This window comes from Danio aesculapii, chromosome 18 (assembly GCF_903798145.1).
Source record: "Danio aesculapii chromosome 18, fDanAes4.1, whole genome shotgun sequence".
Taxonomy (NCBI): domain Eukaryota; kingdom Metazoa; phylum Chordata; class Actinopteri; order Cypriniformes; family Danionidae; genus Danio; species Danio aesculapii.
This window is the reverse complement of record NC_079452.1, coordinates 47,849,745-47,872,532: the sequence shown is the minus strand read 5'-3', so window position 1 is coordinate 47,872,532 and position 22,788 is coordinate 47,849,745. Positions and strand designations below refer to the sequence as shown.

The 22,788-nt window shown below is 34.2% G+C and overlaps 1 protein-coding gene across 1 annotated transcript; it reads left to right on the top strand.

Annotated features, from left to right (window-relative positions):
• Positions 1-1,324: 1,324 nt before the first annotated feature.
• Positions 1,325-18,778, top strand: anpeplb (alanyl (membrane) aminopeptidase-like b). Its single transcript, XM_056478394.1, is given in 22 exon segments — positions 1,325-1,884; positions 1,887-2,004; positions 2,478-2,617; positions 3,237-3,311; positions 3,314-3,384; positions 3,457-3,577; positions 6,510-6,664; positions 7,055-7,162; positions 7,300-7,443; positions 7,522-7,587; positions 8,155-8,220; positions 8,303-8,436; positions 8,813-8,898; positions 9,010-9,143; positions 12,333-12,388; positions 12,478-12,625; positions 12,707-12,798; positions 14,369-14,473; positions 14,599-14,766; positions 14,855-14,995; positions 17,806-17,887; positions 18,013-18,778. Coding segments are annotated over 22 exon segments (2,835 nt in total). The 5' UTR covers positions 1,325-1,409; the 3' UTR covers positions 18,163-18,778.
• The last annotated feature ends 4,010 nt before the right edge of the window (positions 18,779-22,788 follow it).

Here is a 22,788-nt window from a genome sequence, read left to right as displayed (position 1 = left end):
CTACACACAATATGGCTGCCATCGCATCATCCATGTGGATGCTGCACGCTGGTGGTGGATGAGGAGATTCCCCCTGAAAATGTGTAAAGCGTTTTGAGTGTCCTGAGCGCTATATGAATATAAGGATTTATTATTATTATTATTATTATTATTATTATTATTATTATTATTATTTTGTTTGATTAATGGACTTCTGTTTAATAAGTGTTTTATTAATAATTAATGAATTAAACATGGCTTTTTGTTACTCTTTGTAAAACCTGTGAATAAAAATGGTGTCGGTATCTTTTATTGTATAATTTGGAAAACATTCATTCATTCATTTTCCTTCGGCTTAATTATTGATTTATCAGGGTCGCCACAGCCGAATGAACTGCCAACTTCTCTGACATATGTTTTATGCAGCGGATGCCTTTCCAGCTGCAACCCAGCACTGGGAAACACCAATACACTCACATTCACATATTCATTCTCTACGGCCAATTTAGTTCTTCTAGTTCACTTTTACCCCATGTCTTTGTACTGTGGGGGAAACCGGAGCAGCCAGAGGAAACCCACGCCAACATGGGGAGAACATGCAAACTCAAAACAGAATTGCCTTCTGGCCCACCCTTTAGAATACAAAACGTTTTAAATAATGAGTTTTTAAATTAGGTCCATCTGTAAAAAGCTTAAAAGTTGATTACATTTGCTTATTTTTTTTAAAAACAAAAGCCTCATTTTATTTCTCTTGCCAAAATCTTAATTGAGGGAATGATGGGGCAGCTTAAAAAAAGCAGAAATAAGAGTTCCCTCCTCTAACTCTTAAACACATGCTGCACATTTCACTGAGAGGCAGGCCGATTTTACTACAGTATCAGAAAACAGTCAATGAGTATTTTCTACTTCATTGAGTTACTCTGGAAGAATTCTGGGCAGTTGCTGTCACCTTTGCCAAAGTCCCAAACAGCTGGATGTCTCATCACTGAGGTCTGAAGAACATAAGAGGAGCTCAAGAAGATCTGCTCTCGATTACTCGATCACTCACTTCTGGTGATTATGCATATGTATACCTTCAAAATTAAACTTCTATTTCATTTTACTTATATAGTTTCACTTTACTTATATAGTTTCATAATTATTATTGTGTTTTTTTTCTGACAGCACAACAGATTCCAGATGTGAAGCAAAGAGCAATGGGACATAGTGCACAGTGTGAATTACCATCATATTTGTTTTTTTCCGGCTCCTCCAGGCTGGTTAATGTATAATCTTGAAATGCGCACTCAGAGGTGTGGTAGATGTGCTCGACGCCTTCAGTAATGCATATATTGTCAAGATCTGTGAGAGGGCACAGAGTCTAAAACCTGCCAGCAAGTTCTCCAGTAGCTCACTTCATACTTGAGGGGAGCTTCTCGGAAGGATCAGAAATGGCCAAATCAACTGGCATGTCCAAAGCCTTGGCTATCGGGATTGGGGTGATCACTGTTTGTTCCGTTGGTTGTTTAGTGGTGATGGCTGTTTTTTTCCAAATTCAGGTAAACAACAACAAACCAACGCCTCCACCAAAGCCAATATTACCTACGCCTCTCCCAACAGATCTTCCAGACTCTCTTAGACTTCCAGACAGCTTGATTCCTGAGAGCTACAACGTTTTCCTCCAACCGTACCTTTACGCGGCGATAACCAACAACTATACCGAACAATCCTACCTCTTCACTGGGAACTCAACTGTAAGGGTGAACTGTAGGAAAACCTCCAGCAGGATCTTTCTTCATGTTCACAATATTAATGTGACGGCGGTGGAAGTGAGAAAATCGGATTCCAATGAGAAATTAGCATTAAAGGGATATCAAATTTTCAAGAATGAAACTAATTTCCTTGACATCCATCTTGAGGTTAGGATGATAGAAATGGGACCTATGATATTTTTACTGAATTCGAAGGGGAGCTTTACGAGGACTTGACTGGGTTTTATGCAAGCCGGTACACAGGGAAGGGAACAGATGACGAGGACGAAGAGAGGTAAAGATTTACCATACATTATAGGCTACTAAAACAAAAAAATAGCAAAAAAATTTAATAGTATGTAGTTGAATGAAAACTTTAATTAAATGAAATGGATATAGATTTTCTCTGTTTATATGTTATATTTCTGTGTTCAAATATGTTTTCTGTTCAGTTAAAACATCCTTATGTTAATAAAATGTGCTTGTAATGTCAATTTTAAAGAGTAGTTCTCAACAATAATATTCAAGCGTTAAAATTTAACATAAAATAATGTTTTTCAACATATTTTAACAACCGGGTTGAGGGGTGAATGCATAAACATACATATTTGCTAGGTTGCCTCCTGAGATTTTTATCTAATTTAATCTCTAATCACCAATATGTACATTTATTGTTTTTACAATTAGATATTACAGTTTCAGATTCAATCCGAAATTCAGTTGTTTATGTATATTTACCGTATAACATAAATACGTCTCCACAACCAGATTCCTCGCTACCAGCCTGTTGCAACCGACGGATGCCAGGACAGTTTTCCCATGTTTTGATGAGCCGGCGATGAAGGCTGTGTTTACCATCACCATTATTCACAGAACAGAGATTAGAGCCCGGTCCAATGAAGACGGAGGTTAGTATTCTTGCTATAAGCTAACTATCAAACTCGACCAAAGCAAAATCTGAAACTGATCAAATATTTATTTGACATACAGTTGAAGTCAAATATTATTAGCCCCCCTGTTAATTTGTTTCAGCAATTTCTGTTTACGGAGAGAAGATTTTTTCAACACATTTCTAAACTAATTAGGTTAACTAGGCAGGTTAGGGTTATTTGGCAAGTTATGGTATAATGATGGTTTGTTCTGTAGACTATAGAAAAAAATATAAAGCTTAAAGGGGCTAATAATATTGACCTTAAATGTTTCATAAAAATTTTAAATTTGCTTTTATTGTAGCCGAAATACAACAAATAAGACTTTTTCCAGAAGAAAAAATATTATCAGACATACTGTGAAAATTTCCTTGCTCTGTGAAACATAATTTGAAAAATATTTACAATAGAAAAAAAAATTTTCAACTGACTTCAACTGTATATTTACTTCTCATGTATCTATAACAGATATAAATCTCAAAACAGAAGACATATTCAAATTAAGACTTTGCCTATTTGCAAACCATTTACAAACGAACAAATGAAATCACTGTTTTTATGTTCAGTGGATAACTTTTGCTTTTTACTTTATCATCAGATCCACGTACGATACAAATTAACGGAACGGACTGGATTAAAACTACATTCAAGCCAACCAAAAAAATGTCATCTTATCTCTTGGCTTCATTATATATGATATACATACATTCTCATATGTATCTAAAGGGACCCGGACAAAAATACATGTAGGTTAAGTGCCTGCTTATTTATTACAATTTTAATCATTTCACATCTAATTATTATTATGTGTTTCTAAGGTACATGGTCGATCAGAGGCTATTGATGCTGGCCATGCTGACTACGCACTGGAAACAACTGAAACCATTCTAAGCCACTATGAGGATACATTCGGACTTCGATACCCAATGTCAAAAATAGGCAAGTCTAGTAAAAAAAGAACAATGAAGGTGGATAAAACACTAAGAAACTGAACAATTAAGGAAAATATTGGTGTAATTGTATTTGTGAGTTATTAGTTGAACTTGAATTTGCAAATATGCCTATTTTATAAGATGCACAAAATGATTCTTAGGCTATATATGCGAAAGCTATAAAACCGCTGTAATTCGGAGACAGTATTCCAAGCACTGTAAAAAATTCTGGGTTCCAAAAATGATCGATTTGTGTTGTGGACAACATGAAGGACTTAAGTTAACTTATTAGTTGTTACAAATTTAAGTGGATTGAACATAAAACAATTGTGTTGTCCCCCCCCCCCCCCAAAAAAAAAACTATTGTGTTGTTTCAGCTCATTTTAAATAAGTAGAACAAACAGCAAATGTCATTTTTGAGTCTGAATCGAAACTCTGCCTCACTCTCTGTCTGGGGAGATACCTTCTTCTGACTAAATCTATGCCTCCAGAGTCACTGCCTGATTGGGCATAAAACTTTTGGGTCACACTTTATTTTGATGGTCCGTTGTTGAATATAAGTTACATTGCATCTACATGCCAACTAATTCTCATTAGATTATAAGTAGACTGTTAGGTTGGAGTTAGGGTTAGTGTAAGTTGACATGTACTTGCAAAGTTTCTTATAGTCAGTTAAATGTCTGTTGAAGGAGCAGTATCAACGGATATAAAGCAGACAGTCTTACTCAAACGGACCATCAAAATAAAGAGTTACCATCTTTTGTTGTCTCATCAATTACGAATGGCTTGAATTACGCGAAATGTCAAGTATGCATTGCTGATTGATATTTCTTTGACAAAACAGCTACCATAAATATTTAGTTGCCTTTTTTAATCGTACCTCTTGTATTACCTCTTTATTAGCACTCTGCCTCTGTGAACAAGACCAACGCCAACTTTAATTTGATTGGCCAATAAAACCTGTTATGAAACATAACATCGCTTTATGTCAATACAATTAAAATGAGCATTATTGTTGATTTAAAGCAGTTATGGACACACGACAAAAAGAAGAGATCTCAAAGTGACACTTTGAACCTATTTTTCTCAGACTTGCTAGTTTATTTTCCATAGATTGTGACATTATACCCAGAAAACCAACCTACTCAAACCTAAACAAAAACATTCTGAGACTGTATTCATACTCAGAAAATGTATCCTGCTGCTTGTTTAAACTACTTATTTAAAATGATTTGAAACAACACAAAGTTTTGAGGGGCACAACACAATTGTTTAATGTTCAATTCACTTAAATTTGTAAAAAAAAATAACGATTAAGCTAACTTAATAAATTTGTGTTGGCACAACATGATGGAACTAGAAAAGTAAAGTTTGTAGACAAATTTTATGGTGGCTTGAGTAAGCCTAGTGTGAAAGTTTTAAAAAGTTTAAATGATTAAATAATTAAAGTAGTTTTAAAAAAGTTTGAAATAGTCCTAACTACATATACAGTTGAAGTCAGAATTATTAGCCCCCCTTTGATTTTTTTTTTCTTTTTTTAATATTTCTGAAATGATGTTTAACAGAGCAAATACATTTTCACAGTATGTCTGATAATATTTTTTCTTCTGGAGAAAGTCTTATTTGTTTTATTTCGGCTAGAATAAAAGCAGTTTTAATTTTTTAAAAACCATTTTAAGGTCAATATTATTAGCCCCTTTAAGCTTTATATTTTTTTCGATAGTCTACAGAACAAACCATCATTATACAATAACTTGCCTAATAACCTAACCTGCCTAGTTAACCTAATTAACCTAGTTAAGCCTTTAAATGTCACTTTAAGCTGTATAGAAGTGTCTTGAAAAATATCTAGTAAAATATTATGTACTGTCATCATGGCAAAGATAAAACAAATCAGTTATTAGAAATGAGTTATTAAAACTATCATGTTTAGAAATGTGTTGAGAAAATCTTCTCTCTGTTAAACACAAATTGGGAAAAAACAAACAGGGGGGCTAATAATTAAGGGGGCTAATAATTCTGACTTCAGCTGTAGTATTCTAGTATATTTAGTCCTTCTAGTATGAATTAACATGTTGCTTGCATGTTTTTAGCATAAATTAGCATGTTAATAGCATGAATTTAGTATGAATTAGCATGTTGCTGGTATAATTAGTATGTCGTTACTATGTTTCTAGTATGGATCAGTGTATTGTTAGTATGGATTGGTATGTTATTAGTTTGTCCAATGTAAAGTCAATGGAAGTTTTTTTTTTTTTACAATGGAAGTCTATGGGACAGTTGCTAAGGTTTCGCAAGTGGTTTTTAGGGTGTGGCTAGTAAGATGAAAGGTCATCAGTGATTGGCAGATTGGTAGTCAGAGTTAAATGAGCCCAACCTTAAGTCTGTGTGACAGTCTGGCGCAAAGTTATGAGGTCATAAAATTTGGTCCAATGTTAAATCAATGGAACTTTTCCAAAATTTCAGCATCAGTCATTGGAAAACCGTAAGTCGGATCAGTTGCAAAAGGTATAGCAACTCGAGTCAGACCAGTTTGGTGGTTTGGAGTAAGTTTGGTGGTTGTAGTATGAACTGTCTAGGAGGAGATGCATATAGAAACTAGTCTCAGAAGAAGAAGAAGATGGAAGAATAATAAGTGTATGTAGTATAACTGTACGTTGGCTTTCTCAAGCCACCATAATTATGTGGAATCCAGCATTACATTGTAGGGGAAACTTTCTATTTACATACAGAAACCTTATTGGTTAATCAGTAGAGGACATTTAGGGAATTAAAAAATTGCTAGCTGTGGTTTCTCACAATTCTGATTTGATTAATTGGAAGAAACTGGAGATTGTCGGTCAAAATAAACAAACAGAACAGTTTCTTAAACAAGAGCATAGCTAAAATCAATTATACGAAAGACACAAGGCTTATAAGCAGAACGTGTTTTCTTACAGATCAGATTGCCTTGCCAGACTTCGGTGTCAGAGCAATGGAAAACTGGGGTTTCATTTCATATCAGGAGTCAGGACTGCTGTATGATAAAGACACAGCCTCCACCTTTGATGAAGAACGGGTAGCTACACTGATCGCCCATGAATTGGCACATCAGGTAAACAGAATCATATCTTTAATATGACACTGTATAAGTCATCATCACTGACTAAAGTACATCACGTGAGTAACAACAAGCCGTGAGACTGTTAGAATATCATGTGTGAAAGGAAAATCTCAATAGAAAATGAGTTGCTTTAAAAGCCTTCAATGGTTCACCAAGAGCCACAGATATTAAATTAGTCTTTCTTTTATATGTTACACTTATTGTACTTTTTTACTTTCTATCCTTTAATCTGTTATTCTATTATTTGTAATCTGCAGTGTTTTCTTTGGTGTAGGTCTATAAAACGCTACATCTTAGATCATAAGCTAGGGTTAAGGACCCCTCATATCATAAATCTTGAAATGAATCATCTTTACATTTGCTGCATGTGCTTCTTTTCAGTGGTTTGGAAACCTGGTGACCATGAGCTGGTGGAATGACCTGTGGCTGAAAGAGGGATTCGCCACATACATGTCATACAAAGGGGTGGAAGCTGTTGGCTGGGATTTAGTATGTTATCATAATGATTTCAACAAGACACCCACAATATAATTTCATCAATGTCATTTGTTGACAGATAGAATTAATTTTAGGAATTCAATCATATCGTAGCCTCCCTGAATGAAATAATCTGTCTGTGTTTTCAGAAAGATCTAATAGTTCTCAGAGAAATCCAGACTGCCTTTCAAGTGGATTCCTTGAACACTTCTCATCCTCTCAGCATGAACGCATATGATGTTCAGACTTCCTCTCAGATCAGTGAGCTTTTTGATGACATTACCTACAGCAAGGTTAGTAGGGCATCTCAATACCTTTCTAGAGGAAAATGTCAAAAATGTTGTTAAAACCCATTTTTATATGTTCTCTAGGGTGCTGCTGTGTTGAGAATGCTGGCCACACACATGGGTGAGAATGAATTTATGAAAGGAGTTAGGGTAAGCAGTGTGTTATTAAAAAAGTCTTTATTTTTTAATATTTATTCCTGTGACGTCTAATGTAAATGACAAAATGAATGAATGATTTATTGGGGGCTGCACGGTGGCGCAGTGGGTAGCACAGGGTCTCTAAAAAGCTCTGCAGCAAGTTGCCTTACAATTTTGAGTTGAGTCAACTTTTTTTAGTGTGTAAATTGAGATGACTAGAAAAGTTAATTTGGTTCAACTAAAGAAATTAAGTCAGCAAGACTTACTTATTTATGGATTATATATTTACAAATGATTCCCACAGGGCCAGTAACTTGGTTGGTTATGTCTACACTGTAAAAATTATATAACAGTCATGACAACAACTGTTTTTTAAGTTACTTTAACTCATTTTGATAAGTTAAACATATTTCAGCTATTTGTTTTGTAGCTGTACAAAGTTTAACGTCATAATAAATAATGTGTTTGACTGATGTAAGTTGAAATAAAAAGCAAACATGTTGTGCATTGTTTTTTTTTAAATATTATTGAAAGTACGATCATGACTCCCAATCTAATTGCTACATTTATATGTTTTAGTTGTATCTCTCCAAGTTCCAGTTTGAGAACACTGTGCCCAAAGATCTTTGGGAATGCTTGAATACGGTAATTTAAGGACATTTACTCTATTTCTTTTAAGTCAAAATAATATGAGAAGATAATGACAAGTGTTTCTTACAATTACCAGGACACACATATTAAAGTGGACGAGTTCATGAAAACATGGACCGAGGAAGTGGGTTACCCAGTACTCACCATTATTACAGGCACAGGAGACACGTCTCAGGAACAGTTTTTACTAAAGAAAGAAGGCGGCCATGAGTGAGTTATATTGATTATCATACTCACATTAAATGATGTGGAATTTAAGAGTAATTTTACAATTGGCCCAAATGAAACGGTTTTAAAAACAAGCTGAAACAAGACCACAGAAAGCTACAAATATGATTGCTTGCTCCAGGCAGAGACACATCTTCAAACACTGAGTACTTCTACACACAATATCTGGAATGTTTGTAAATGTTACCTGCATTTTTTGAAAGTTAATTTGTTAGTTCAATGAATTTGCCAATGTAAATTACTGAACTGTAAGCAGTAATTGACAACAGAATTCAGCTGTAGTTGCACTTGTCACTAGTCTTCTTTAGTCAAACGGATTCTTAATGATTCATTCAACTCTTTATTTTGTTCCTAACAGCTCTTTATGGCATATACCAATCAAATACATGACACTTAAGGCGGGGGTAAAAGAGTTTCCTAATTTTTTTACAGATAAAGGTCCAGGTAAGAAACAAACTTTAATGATTTATTTAAAAATATAAGAAAATCACCTGACAAAACAACAATCACCTGCCATTGTTTGTTATGAGTAACCCTGCAACTGTGTTCTTACAGATCCGATTCCAGATTTTAAAATTGGCAAAGATAACTGGCTTCTTGCCAACATCAACTGCACAGGCTTTTATCGTGTGAACTACGATGAAGAAAACTGGAACAGGCTTACTGCACAACTACAAAGAAATCATCGGGTAAGCATCTTTTTTTAAAGGAAATATCTGTTATTAGTCTCATTTCAAATCCTTTTATACAATCGAGGGCAGCAACATAACATTAAGCTAGTACACAACTGCAGACTCACTTACCGTGTTCATGTGGTTTGACTGGAAATACAGTACCTTATTGATATGTGGTTTTTCATTCTTACGGTTTAAAACGAAAGTCGGCTCAAAGTGGCAACATTCTAAAAAGCATGTTATTTTTATGTATGTTATTACTCAAGAAAGTTGCAATAAAAATGCAAGAGACCTTGCAATTAGAACTTGCATACTGTGAAGGCGGTATAATGAACTCTTGCAGTCCTCCTCACAATCTGCACTTTCATGATGTAGCCGCACTTTGCTATATAATATATGATTTATAAATACACTTTAAAAATACTGGGTTGTTATAACCCAATGTTGGGTCAAATATAGACAAACCCAACTGTTGGATTAAAAAGTATCCCTTAAAGGGGGCCTATTATGCCCCTTTTTACAAGATGTAAAATAAGTCTCTGATGTCTCTAAAGCAGGGGTGACCAACCCTGTTCCTGGAGATCGACCTTTCTGCTGATTTGAGTTGCAACCCATATCAAACACACCTGCCTGTAATTATCAAGTGCTGTTCAGGTCCTAATTAATTGGTTCAGGTGTGTTTGATCAGGGTTGGAGCTGAACTTTGCAGGAAGGTTGATCTTCAGGAAAAGGGTTGAGCACCCCTGCTCTAGAGTGTGTATGTGAAGTTTCAGCTCAATAATGTTATACAATACAATAATGTTATAAACAAATAATGTTTTAGATTATGTTTTAGAACTCGTTGAAGGGGCCTCTTTTAGGCTTTGATTATATTTGTGCCATTTTGGAGACTGTCGCTTTAAATTCAAATGAGATTGTGCTCTCAGCCCACCTTACAAAAGAGAATGGGGCTACAAATGGGGCTACAAATGTGTCAGATAAAAAAAAAAAAGACTAATGTCCTATGCTATTGAGAGAGAGAGATCGTCACTAATGGGCTCTGATGAAATATACAATAAGAGAATGTCAAAGTGTATCTGAAGATTGTTTTTGTCAAGTACAACTACATTTTTACCATTAGAAGCTGTTTATATTTACAGACCATTGCCACGCAACGGTTTACCCCCTTATAAAAGGGCTTTATGCATAATAGTTGCCCTATAAAATTACCAAAAAAATTATAATTTATTATTAAAAAACAATGAAATAAATTGAATATGTGCAGATACAAATCTCCAACAAAGTCCGCATCCACAAAGTCCGCATTCGTCAAAGGCAGCAGCCATTGAACCACAACACAGCAATCGATACTGCGTCTGCTAAATCAGGGGTTCCCTAACTTTTCAGCCTGCGACCCCTAAAATAACAATGCCAGTGATTTGCGACCCCCAAATTCCTCAAAGGTGGTTATAAATATATAAACATTGTGCACAAAACAAAAGGCCTATATAAACACAAGCATATTGACAACACAAACAAGTGCAACAGTCTAACAACCATATCATTTTTAAAGTGATTTATTTATTTGGTTAATTTAATATTAACCTCAACTAATTAGACTGGTGGACACAATGTTTTCAGTCAGTTCTTGGTTTCATTTTGGAGACTGACACTCTGAGATCATCCTCAATGTTCAGTTGTGGACTGTATTTATTTTTAATGTATTTGATTGGCATAAAGGTGTAAGAAAGTTTAACCTGGTGTTATAAAATCAATCTGCTGCAGCTGACGCTATTGATGTGCTGTTAATCTAACGTAGACACATCAATTCTATGATTGAAATGATTGAAAGGCTGATGGCTTTTCATTTGCATGTTGTTGTTTTTTACTATAGAAAACTATTATTTTTATCTTCTGTGGGTTATGGTTAATATTTGATCATTCTAATAGTTTAATCAAATTTATTTGAGTTTGGAAATTACCAAGCAACCCCCTGCCATCGTCCCGCGACCTCCACTTTGGGAACCACTGTGCTAAATGAATTAATGTAAATGTAAAGTGACAAGTGACAAAAAGGCAGCAGTTTTTTTGCTTTTAAAATAAAATCAATGTATTTGTTTGCTCTTGATGTATATAATCAGATTAAATTATATCAAGATTTGAGAGTTGATCGACCTCCAAATCTGAAATGTTATCTTTATCGCTACCAACCAAAATTCCTTTATCAGTGCATCCCGTATGTAAATACACACTGTAAAAAATGCAGGGTTCCACATATTTCAGTCATGTTGTCCTAACACAAATTAAGTTAACAGCAAAGTTTTCCAAAAACATCTCCATAATTGTGTTGTAAGGTCCAAGGTGTTTTTTTTTTACATGCATTTTTTTTTTCTCTTTGCTGTTTGTGCTTATTGGAACCTAATTAGAATAAAACCTAAGTATCATCTTTTGATATGATGTACTTTTAGTGAAAAATGATGTCCACATATGTGGACTCGTGGTACAAATTTACATAAAACACTTTTTCCTGACTGTTTTTTAATGCATATTGAATATTGAATTTTTTTTTTACTTGTTTTGACTATCAGAGAGTAAAAACAAAAAATTTTTTTGCCCGTTTTGGACAGTTAAAAATAGTGTTTGGGACATTTCGTATGCTGCAAAACAGTTGCAGGATGACACTGTATCTCTGTAACAAAATATAAAACATTCAAAGTATTTTAAATAGCCACTAAAGAGCTAAAATGTGCTGTCCACGTGTGTGGACACTCAAGCCCTAGGAGATTAAGCTCATTTTAAATAAGTCATTTGAACAAGTAGCCTAAAATATTTAGTTTGAGTGTAGCAGTGTTTGTAGATGTGTAGTTATGCAGTGGTTAATATTTGAAATGGGTCAAAACCTTTCATAAAAGTTGTCCTAAAACTATTTACCAACATCCAATCTTGTCTTAGGACAATTTCGAAAAACATTTTTGTTCCACTTCAATTGCTGACTACTGTATTCATGCAGAAATGTACGATATTGATCTTGTGTACAACAATCCATCTGTGTTCATAAGTTTGTGTAAATTACTTTTTATTTTACAATGAATCGCTCAATGCTTCGTCGTTTGTAAGTCACTTTGGATGAAAGCATATAAAATGTTGATGAAGTAAAATTACAACAAATTGTTTAGAGCTTCAATACAATGTCAGTGATTTTGAATGTTATGAATTTATCTTTAGATCATTCCACTCATTAACCGAGGGCAACTCATTGATGACGCTTTCAATCTTGCCAGGTACTTTTTCCATTTTGCAAATATGCTAAAGGAATATATGCTTAACCATGATTTGTTGCTGTACATTCATCTCTAATATTTCTGTGAAGGGCCCATCGTCTCAACGTCACTATTGCATTAAATCTAACCAAATACCTGATAAACGATTTGGAGTATATCCCATGGGAATCAGCACTGAAAAACCTGGACTTCTTCATCCTTATGTTTGATCGCTCTGAGGTCTACGGTCCAATAATGGTGAGCACAAGGAACAAGATTAAACTGAATACGTACACGGAAAAAACCATGAAAGCTTCAACTTTACAATTCTATGTCTAGAAATATTTACGGAACATGGTCACGCCATTATATGAGGAATATGAGGAGTACACAATTAATGGAACCATTCCAAATGAGAAGTACACTGACCAGTAAGCATGATTTTTGGTTTTGCTTTACATACATTTTAAGACAAAAGTATTTGAATTCTTTTACAAATAAAGCAGGGAAAATAAGTATTGAACATGTCATACTTTTTCCTGGGAATAATATTTCTAAAGGAGCTGTTGACATGGAATTGAACAAGATTTTGGTAAAAACCCAAACTATACAAACATTAGAATAAAACAAACAAAGAAAATCTGAAAAATGACTTACAGTATGTGTAATAACAATGAAATGACACGAGGAGAAAGTACTGAATGTGTTGTATACTTTATATAAAAGTCTTATTTGGTGATGGCAGCTTAAAGACGCCTCTCATATGGAGGATGGAGGATGACTTCAACAGAGAGTAAAAATCTTGATGGTTCTGTGGGTCTCGTCTATCATATCTGATCTTTAATTTGTATTTTATATTGGATTCTAGTCAGATGATTAGCTGGGCAATTCTACAGCTTGGAAGCATTTGAGAGTTTCCTTGGCTGTGTTTTGGATCATTTTCTTTCTGAAATGTCCACCCTGGTTTCATCTTCATCATCCTGCTAACGTTGATGTTGGGCCGAGCAGCTAATATTAATTTACAATGACGAAAGGCAGAGGGATTGCTGAAGAACTACTGAGAGATTTCAGCTTCTGTCTGGGCTTTCACTGCCTTTCTACACCTCCCTTTCTTCATGTGTTCAATACCTTTCCCTGCATCATTTCATTTTATTAGGCAAGGCAAGGCAAGGCAAGGCAAGTTTATTTATATAGCACATTTCATACACAGTGGCAATTCAAAGTGCTTTACATAAACAGGAATTATTATTATATATTATTATTATAATATTACACATAACTTAATTTGTAAATTATTTATTTAGAATTTTGATTTGTTTTCTTTGCATATATGGATTAGTTTAGCTGTTATCGACATCTGGGGAAAATGTAGAGTCAACGACACCTTTAGAAATATGTTTTCTGAGAAAAATGGTGACGTGTTCAATACTTATTATCCCTGCTGTATATCCCAAGTGGTGATTAAAAGAGTAAGGACATTTTTCCTCAGTACATCATTTTCTTTCTTTTATTTTTAACTGGAGAAAGTCTACTTTTTTTGTTTGGCTGTAATAAAAAATACTTTTAAAAATAAGCAAGGTTGATATTATTATTATGGTCAATTATTGTTTGTGAGACCCAAAATTATTAGTATTAGATTTTTTTTTCTTGATTCGCTACAGAACAAACCACTGTTGTCCAATGAATTGCAATCTAATTAACATATCTTGTCTAGTTATTCCAATTAACCTATAGTTAAGACTTTAAAATGCACTTTAAGCTGATTACTAGTATCTTGCCAAATAAATAGTAAAATAATATGAACTGTTATCATGGCAAAGACAAAGGAAATGAGTTATTAGACCTTAATAAGACCTTAGTTATTAAACTATTATATTTAAATATGTGCTATACAGCATTTAGGAAATCATTTTAAAATAATTAATTTCACAGGAGGGCTGATAATTTTGTCTTTATATTTTGCTGAACATCTATCAGTAATGTGTATTTTCTTTTTCTCAGGTGTAACCAGGTAAATGCTATTACCGTGGCCTGCAGCAATGGTCTTCCTGAGTGCATAACAATGGCTAAAGACCTATTCAGTGATTATAAAAATGGCTCAAACCCGTGAGTTCCACCTTTAAGATTACACAAAGTGATTGTAAATGACTGTTCCACAAGATAAATAACATTCCATAAGCAATACTGACTAAGCAATACTAACATTAGGGATTCTGTGTTTTTACACTTAGGATTCATCCGAATTTGAGGAGAGCAGTCTATTGCAGTGCCGTAGCTTCTGGCGATGAGGACGATTGGGAATATGTTTGGGAAGAATATCAAAAAGCCACAGTTGCTGCCGAGAAAGACAAATTAAGATACGCGCTGTCGTGCACAAAAGAAATCTGGCTACTAAACAGGTCAGGAGAGGAGATAAGACTTTTATTTCACCTCAAGAGCCACATTGTTTACTTCATATTCATATTATTGGCATTTATAATCCCACAGATATCTGCAGTACACTCTTGAGCCTTCAAAGATAAGAAAGATGGATATGGTGTCCACCATAAGCTACATTGCGCAAAATGTCGCCGGACAGCCTCTCGCTTGGGATTTTATTCGTGGTCATTGGTCCTACATTACCCAGGAGTAAGTTCAAATACAATTCTAAGTTTAGTTTAGTCAAACTTAAGGGAATCTTAAAGATCTTTTTAAGACCATCAAGTATGAAATTTTAGACTTATATTGGGCTAAACGTTTAAGATTTTTGTTTAATGGCAGAGTAGATTATTTTTTTGCTTACCCCATCAAAAAATGAATTGATGGCCACATATTTTAAATAATGTGTCAAAACAAGTAGACCCTAGTTGTATGCAAAAAAAAAACATTACAAAAGTAAATGTTTGCACAACATTTAGGAAGCATGGTAACATGAGTAGCTTTACACAAACAAAGGAAAATTAAAACCTGTTTAAAGTTATTTAAGACCTACAAGTTAATATTTCAGTGAATGTGAGTCTTTTTATGGCCTAAAATTTGGCTTTTGAAATTTAGGACATTTTAAAACCACACAGATACCCTGTTAGTGCATGAAAGCAGGACACAGTTGAGTAAACTGGTGTCAAAAATATTCATAACTCACAATTGTGAGTTTATATCTAGCACTTCTAAAGAAGGAAGTCGGAATTGGAACAGAGAAGTGAGAATTGCGAGGATCTGCACATAAAATATGATTATGTCTTAATAACTAGAAAATATCAGTCTGAATTTTCAAAGTGTGAATTTCAGTGATTTAAACTCATGATTGCTGATAAACGTCTAAATTGCAATTCCAATTTTTCTTTCATTTTTTAAAAATTTCTTTTAATAAGTGTTTCTATTAAAAATGTAAATAATGGAGGCAAATGATATCACATAGACTGTAAAATCAAGCAGCGCAATTAATTAAATGAAAAGAGTTTTATTTGACTTATATTTTGTAATGAAAGTACATTGAACTTAATAGACACAAGTCACGTGAAAATTCCATTGCATTTAACTTAAACTTAATCTGAATGAGTTAATCTAACCATGCAGATTTGTAGTTCCCAGCATGATTTGTGACTGGAAAATAAATGTAAACATTTTTATTGCGTATTTATTTACCTAGGGATACATTATTTAGACTTTAATGTTGTGTTATGTTGAGGTTAACAGAGGTTTCTGTAAAAATAGCATTGTAACACTCTACTAATTCAGATTACAGATTCAGTTAAGTTAACAAAACTTGTCAGCGCCAATAGCCTAGTGGTTAGTGTTAGTGGTTCGATTCCTGGCTCAAGGTCCTTTGTCAACCCTGCCACTATCTCTGCTCCCCATACTTTACTGTCTGTAAATCTCCACTGCTCTATCACAATAAAGGTTAAAAATAAAGTTAACAAAACTTAAATGGCTTAAGTAAATGACACTTAATACAAGTAAGGAATATTCTTTTATACACTGAAAAAAACTTAAACATTACTTTGACTTGTTACAATTAAATAAATTAAGTTTGACAAACTTAATTTATGACAATTTTCAGTAATAGAGTTAGTTCTTTTGGGTGTAACAGGTTTTAGTAATTTATGGCAAGTACAAGTAATGTTCACTATTAATAACGAACAGTACTTGTACTTGCCACAAAACAAAAGTATTATTATTATTATTAGATGGGAAGGAAATTATTTGTACTGTAATAAAAGTATTATTACTATTATTATTATTATTATTATTATTATTATATTAACATGGCAAGGAAATTATTTGAACTGTATTTTATGTACTGTTCTATTCTCGTTCTCTTAAATAAATGACTAAAACTTGTTACACCTAAAGGAACTAACTTAATTTATTACTGAAAACTGTCATAAACTAAGTTTGTCAAACTTATTTCATTTAATTGTAACAAGTCAAAGTAATTTATGTTTTTGCTTTTTACAGTGTATATTAGGAAGAAAACCTACAACAATAATTAATTAAATTAAAGCAGGGCTGCACAGTGGTGCAGTGGGTAGCACGTTCGCCTCATAGCAAGAAGGTCACTGGTTCGAGCCTGTGGGTCAGTTGGCATTTCTGTGTGGAGTTTGCATGTTCTCCCCATGTTGCGTTTCCTCCGGGTGCTCCGGTTTCCCCCACAAGTCCAAAGACATGCGGTACAGGTGAATTGGGTATGCTAAAAATTGCCCTTAGTGTATGTGTGTGAATGAGTGCGTATGGATGTTTTCCAGTGATGGTTGCAGCTGGAAGGGCATCCACTGCGTAAAAACATATGCTGGATAAGTTGGCAGTTCATTGCGCTGTGGCGACCCTAGATTAATAAAGGGACTAAGCCGAAAAGAAAATGAATGAATGACTGAATTAAGGCAGCGAGTTTGCACAATTCATTTAAGTAGATTTAACAGAGGTATATTTACAGTGTACATTCGACTACTTTCCACACTGTAAAAAATGTTGTGTTCATGTTTTCAATTCCTTCATGTTGCCCCAACACAAATCGATTAAGTGAACTTAATTTTTCTACAAAACTGAGTGGATTGAACATAAAACAATTAAGTTGTCTTCAAAAAGAGTTCAACAATTGTGTTGTTTCAACTCATTTTAAATAAGTAGTTAGCAGCAAAAGTCATTTTTCTGAGTGTATTCTCTCTCGTGCACGTTTGCTGAAAATATGAGGTTGTTTAGTCGGTCTCTTTGGCCTGAACTGAAAGTTATGAAATATAAATATGAATTGCCACAGCAATAAGGAAACAATAACACCCAAGCAATCACACCCAAGTTACATAAAAGTATCAAAGATCAGCTGTAGTTTTGAGTCCAAAGGCTGCCTTCAGCTATAAATGAGCGATAGTCCGAAATTGTCTTGAACGTTTCATATTTATCTCAGTTACTAGGAAACCATAAATATATGGACTTGCGACTAACAACCATCTTTTCTGACACAGGTATGGAGCTGGAATCATATCCTTGGGTAGTCTATTAGATGTTGTGACCAAAAGATTCTCCACAGAAGTCGAACTCGAAGAGGTGCTGTTGTCATTTAGTTTTTTTTTTGTTGTTGTTGTTTTTACTTTGGATGGTAAAATGACACTAAATCTAAATCCAAAATTGTGCTTCTGCCCCACTGACGATTCAAAATTGTTTCTATGCAGCTGAAGCAGCTTCAGAGGGAGCAGATACAGGACGATAAGTGGATTGCAGCAAGAGCTTTGGAGCAGGTCATTGAAAGGACAGAGGCCAACATTATTTGGGTGAAAGAAAACAAGCAGATTGTTAAGGACTGGTTCATTGCGGAGCTGTAGATTATTCGTTTTTGTGAGTTTTTGGAGTATATGAAGCGGAGCCAATACAATTACAAACAGATGTAAAGGCATACCACAACGAAAGCAACACCCTCCAGTGTGATTCTGAGGTGGTTTTGAACCAAACAAGACTTTAACTTAAACTTACGCAAGGAAGAGAAGAACAAAAATGTCTGCATGACACTTTTCCTTTGCTACATGAAGTAGTTCATAACAAATATATAGTGTATTCCTAAGAAGAAGGCCAAAAATATGTCAAACCTTAAGGATAAATTAGATTTTTCTGTCTTATGTAGTTTTCTAATATTGATATTCCTGGTTCAGTATTGTTTACAGTGATGAAATCACATGAGCACACAAAAAAAACACAAGCACTATGCACTGTATTTTATGTTTATGTTTGTATATAGTTTAATCAGATAACATATTAACATTTATGAAAGCATGTTCTTTTGAAATATGAACTTTTTATAAAACTTAATATAATTAAAATTCTGATCACTGTGATTAATATTGAAAAGTGAATAGCAAAGTTTGTGATGAGGAGTTTTCATAAGACTGAATATTGTTTATTACATTAAACATGTAATTATTTAAATAAAGTGACCATTTTTTCTGACAACTGTTTCTTTTGATGCATATATACTATATCTTTGATTAGGGGTGCTCTACACAAGCAGAACAGTGTTTGTTTCCTCTTATATTTTTCCTTTTGGAGAAAGTCTCATTTCTCTAGGTTTGGTTGAAATGGAAGCCGTTTTTATTTAATGGATTTAAAAATTAAAAATAAAGGTCAATATTATTAGCCCCTTTAAGAATTTTTCTTTCAATTAGCTTCAATTATACAGTATACTGTAAATACAGTCAAGCCCAAAATTATTCACACCCCTGGCAAATTCTAACTTAGTTACATTTATTCAACCAGCAAGTTTATTTTTATTATTATTATTTACCCGGAAATGACACAGGCTTCTCCAAAAAGGTAACAAGATGATGTATTATTGTGAAAAAAGCATCTCTTAACTTATACAGGGTTTCTGCAGGTTTCACCAACTTAAATTTAAGACTTTTTAAGACATTTTTAAGACCATTATGAATGAAATTTTAGACTTATACAGGGCTAAATGCTAAGGATTATTTTTTTCGAATATCCCAGTTGGAAAGGTTTTTCACTTGACCAAATTAAAAAAATGATTATAATTTAATAATACAATAATAGTAATGTAATAATAAAAACATAAGTCAGGTCAGTATCCTCAGCAGTAAATAAATGGAGAGCATTTAAACAAATGGTACTGTAAGGAAAGTTATTTAATGCTGTTTTAAAATAAGTTTCATTGCGATGGACTGTTGGTGATTGTATGGGTGTTTGGGTAACTATACATGAACAAGGGAAAATTAAGACCTGTTCAAAAAGATTTAAGACCTACAACACAATATCTCAGTAGATTTAAGACTTTTTAAGGTCTAGAGTTAAGCTTTTGAGATTTAAGACATTTTAAGACCCCGCTGATACCCTGTTTTATTTACCTTTGAACAAGAAGTGGCGATCAGAATTAGCCAGGGGTTTTAATAACTTCACATAAAAGCACAGGTTAGCAAAAACAAGAAAAATATATGAATGGTTATACTGTATAATATAATATTGTGACGCCTACATTTCCTTAAAACATTTAAAATAATTGATTTTAATATTTTTAAATAATGTAGAAGGGGCAACATCAGGGGCGTTGCTAGACATAAAGCTCTACCGGGGCACGTACCCCCTTCGCCCATACCACCCCAAACCCCCCCGCCCCCCCAAAAAAAAATTATATATATATATATATATATATATATATATATATATATATATATATATATATAAATACATATATATACACTATTATTCACTATTATTTTGAAGAATAATTGTATAATAATAAGAATACTTTTATTTATAATATAATATATCATATTATAAATAAAAGTATTCTTATTATTATACAATTATTCTTCAAAATAATCTTAAATGTAATTGGAAAACAACTGGAGTGATGCTAAGATCATTTAAGAAATTACTTTTGCATAAATATTAATTTCATTTGAATTAAATTCTATAGACAATTCAATAAAATAAAAAAAAGATGTCATAGGATTATCTGTTGTAGACTTGACACATGGCAGATAATTAGGTTTGTTAAGTCTTTACCTCCCTGACTCCTCATCCCTCCTTTTTGCTTCATACAAAAAAATCTATCAGGAGGCATGCTTAGTAAGATCAACATCATATTGTTTAAACTTTAGCTTTGTCCACTTGCAAAACAAAAAAAGGCTGTTACGCTGGTTTCCAACGCATGAGCGGCGCGGAACAAGCAGCCTGCTTTTTTGGCGCGCATGTTTACTATCGGGACTCTCAGAAGAAGAGCAGCGCGTGCGCGAGCAGCGCGTGCGAGAGGCGCGCGTGTTCTCTGCGCACACGCGGAGATGCGTCAGTTTGCTTTTTGATTACATTGCTTTCACCAGCGTTGGTTCAGTTGCACATAGAGAATAACGTCTTTGTTTCGGAATGACCACTCTTAATAAATACACTTGCATATGAAGTAAATCATATCTCAATGCATTTACTGGGGCACTGGAGATTTTCACTGGGGCACGTGCCCCAGTGAATTGGGTCTAGCGACGCCCCTGGGCAACATGGTGGCTCACGGTCGCATCACAGCAAGAAGGTCGCTGGTTCGAGTCCCGGCTGAGTCAGTTGGCATTGATGGATAAAGGGACTAAGCCGAAGGAAAATGAATATATGAATAGTGTATAAATTGTACTTTAAGCCACTACTTGATTACTAACCCTAATGGTGTACTATAGCAACAAATATGAGGTTGTTTTCAATAACGGCACTTCATAATCTTAAATTATGGACTGTTTGCAAAACACTATTAATGCCTTTTTTCTGTTAACACCTTGTTACAAAACTGAAATGAGACCTTTCAGATTTTTGCCAGGCTGTCTGTGAAAACCTGATTTTATTTTTGCTAATGATTCAGAATTTTTTTTGCCAGGAAAATCAAATGTTTTGAAAATCAAAACAGCACATGCCGTCCTGAGGACCAGTAAATATTTTATGCAAAGAAGGGGAATTATTCTCGCAAAGCTCAATCTGTATAGTCTCAGATACACTTCATAATCAAAATATCATAACAATCTGTTGACAAGATGCTGGTGAGTTGCAGCACTTGTGCAAAACATATCCATATCAATACAGATCAGATTCTCTCCCAACTCTTCATGTAATCACTGTCAATTTGTTACAAAGGAGGAAGCTTGCATCACATATTAATACACTGATCTAAATTTGCTCTCGGCAGTGTGGAGACACTTTATCAGCATATCTCTGAAAAGGTGATGATTACTTCCAAACAGGACTGTATTTGGGTATTACATCACATTCAAGCTCTTGTAAGTGATGAGTGGACAAATTGCTGGCTGCAGTTCACTTATCAACTACTGGAGTCACACAAAACAATGGTTTCAGAAGTTGACATTAACATATAAGCCCATTTAAAGGGATAATTCAAGAAATGTTAATTCTGTCATCATTTACTCACATTTGTCTTATTAAAAACAGTTTGGGTTTTTTTAACACAAAAGAAGATACTTGATGAATGCTGGAAACTTGTAATCATTCCATAGTATTGTTTTTCCTACTATGTAAGTCAACGCTTACAGGTTGCCAACATTCTTCAGTGTATCTTTTTTTGTAAAGTCATGGAAAGCCCAGACAACAGCTTCTGTCCCAGCAAGACAACAGTCCAAAAGACAGGCAAGGAAACTGCTTTTTCGAAAAGAAAAAAAATTAAGTTGCTAGAATGGCCTAGCCAATCACCTGACTTAAATCTAATACAAAATAAGAACTAAAGATCAGATTTGATAGATGAGACCCACAGAATCTTCAAGATTTGAAGACTTTGTTGAAGTATAGAGAGGAAATGCATGTGACTCTATACAATGTAAACCCTAATGTTGTCTTTACTTAAACACTCAAGTTGTTTTAGCTAAGTGAAGTTTCATAAACTAATTTGGAGAGGAGCATGTGATATGATTGAGCACGACTGGCTGCTCATCTGTAATCAGTAATAATCCAATCAGAGTGATTCTAGTTTGCTATAAATGGATCATTTTCTTCCTACTGCTCTATCTTTGTTTGGAAGAATCCCCCCTTCCACCCCATCTCCTCCTTTTCCTCCCTTTTCTAAAGGGGGAGCTCTCGAGACCTACCTGATCTCGGATCTCCTGATATGCTTATTGACCCGGCGGGAGCCCTGGGCTCAAATATTTCCCAAGCTCAGGGTTCTCTCCCGGGACAGCATGCCAAACCTGCTTTAAACGCCAAGCATATCTACGTGGGAACTCTTGAAAAATTACTTAAATTATTGCATTTTGGCACCATAACTTGTTTATATTTGTTAGGATAACTTACTTACCGTTAAAACCATAAACTCAAGATTTCAAGTGTTTTGACCTCTACATCATTATTAATACTTATTTTTTAAAAATGTAAGTGTTTTTCACAATTTTTTATACTCTTTTCTTTGATTGGCCATACAAGAAGCTCTGCCTAGAAGTCCCACTTTGAAAAACTGAAAA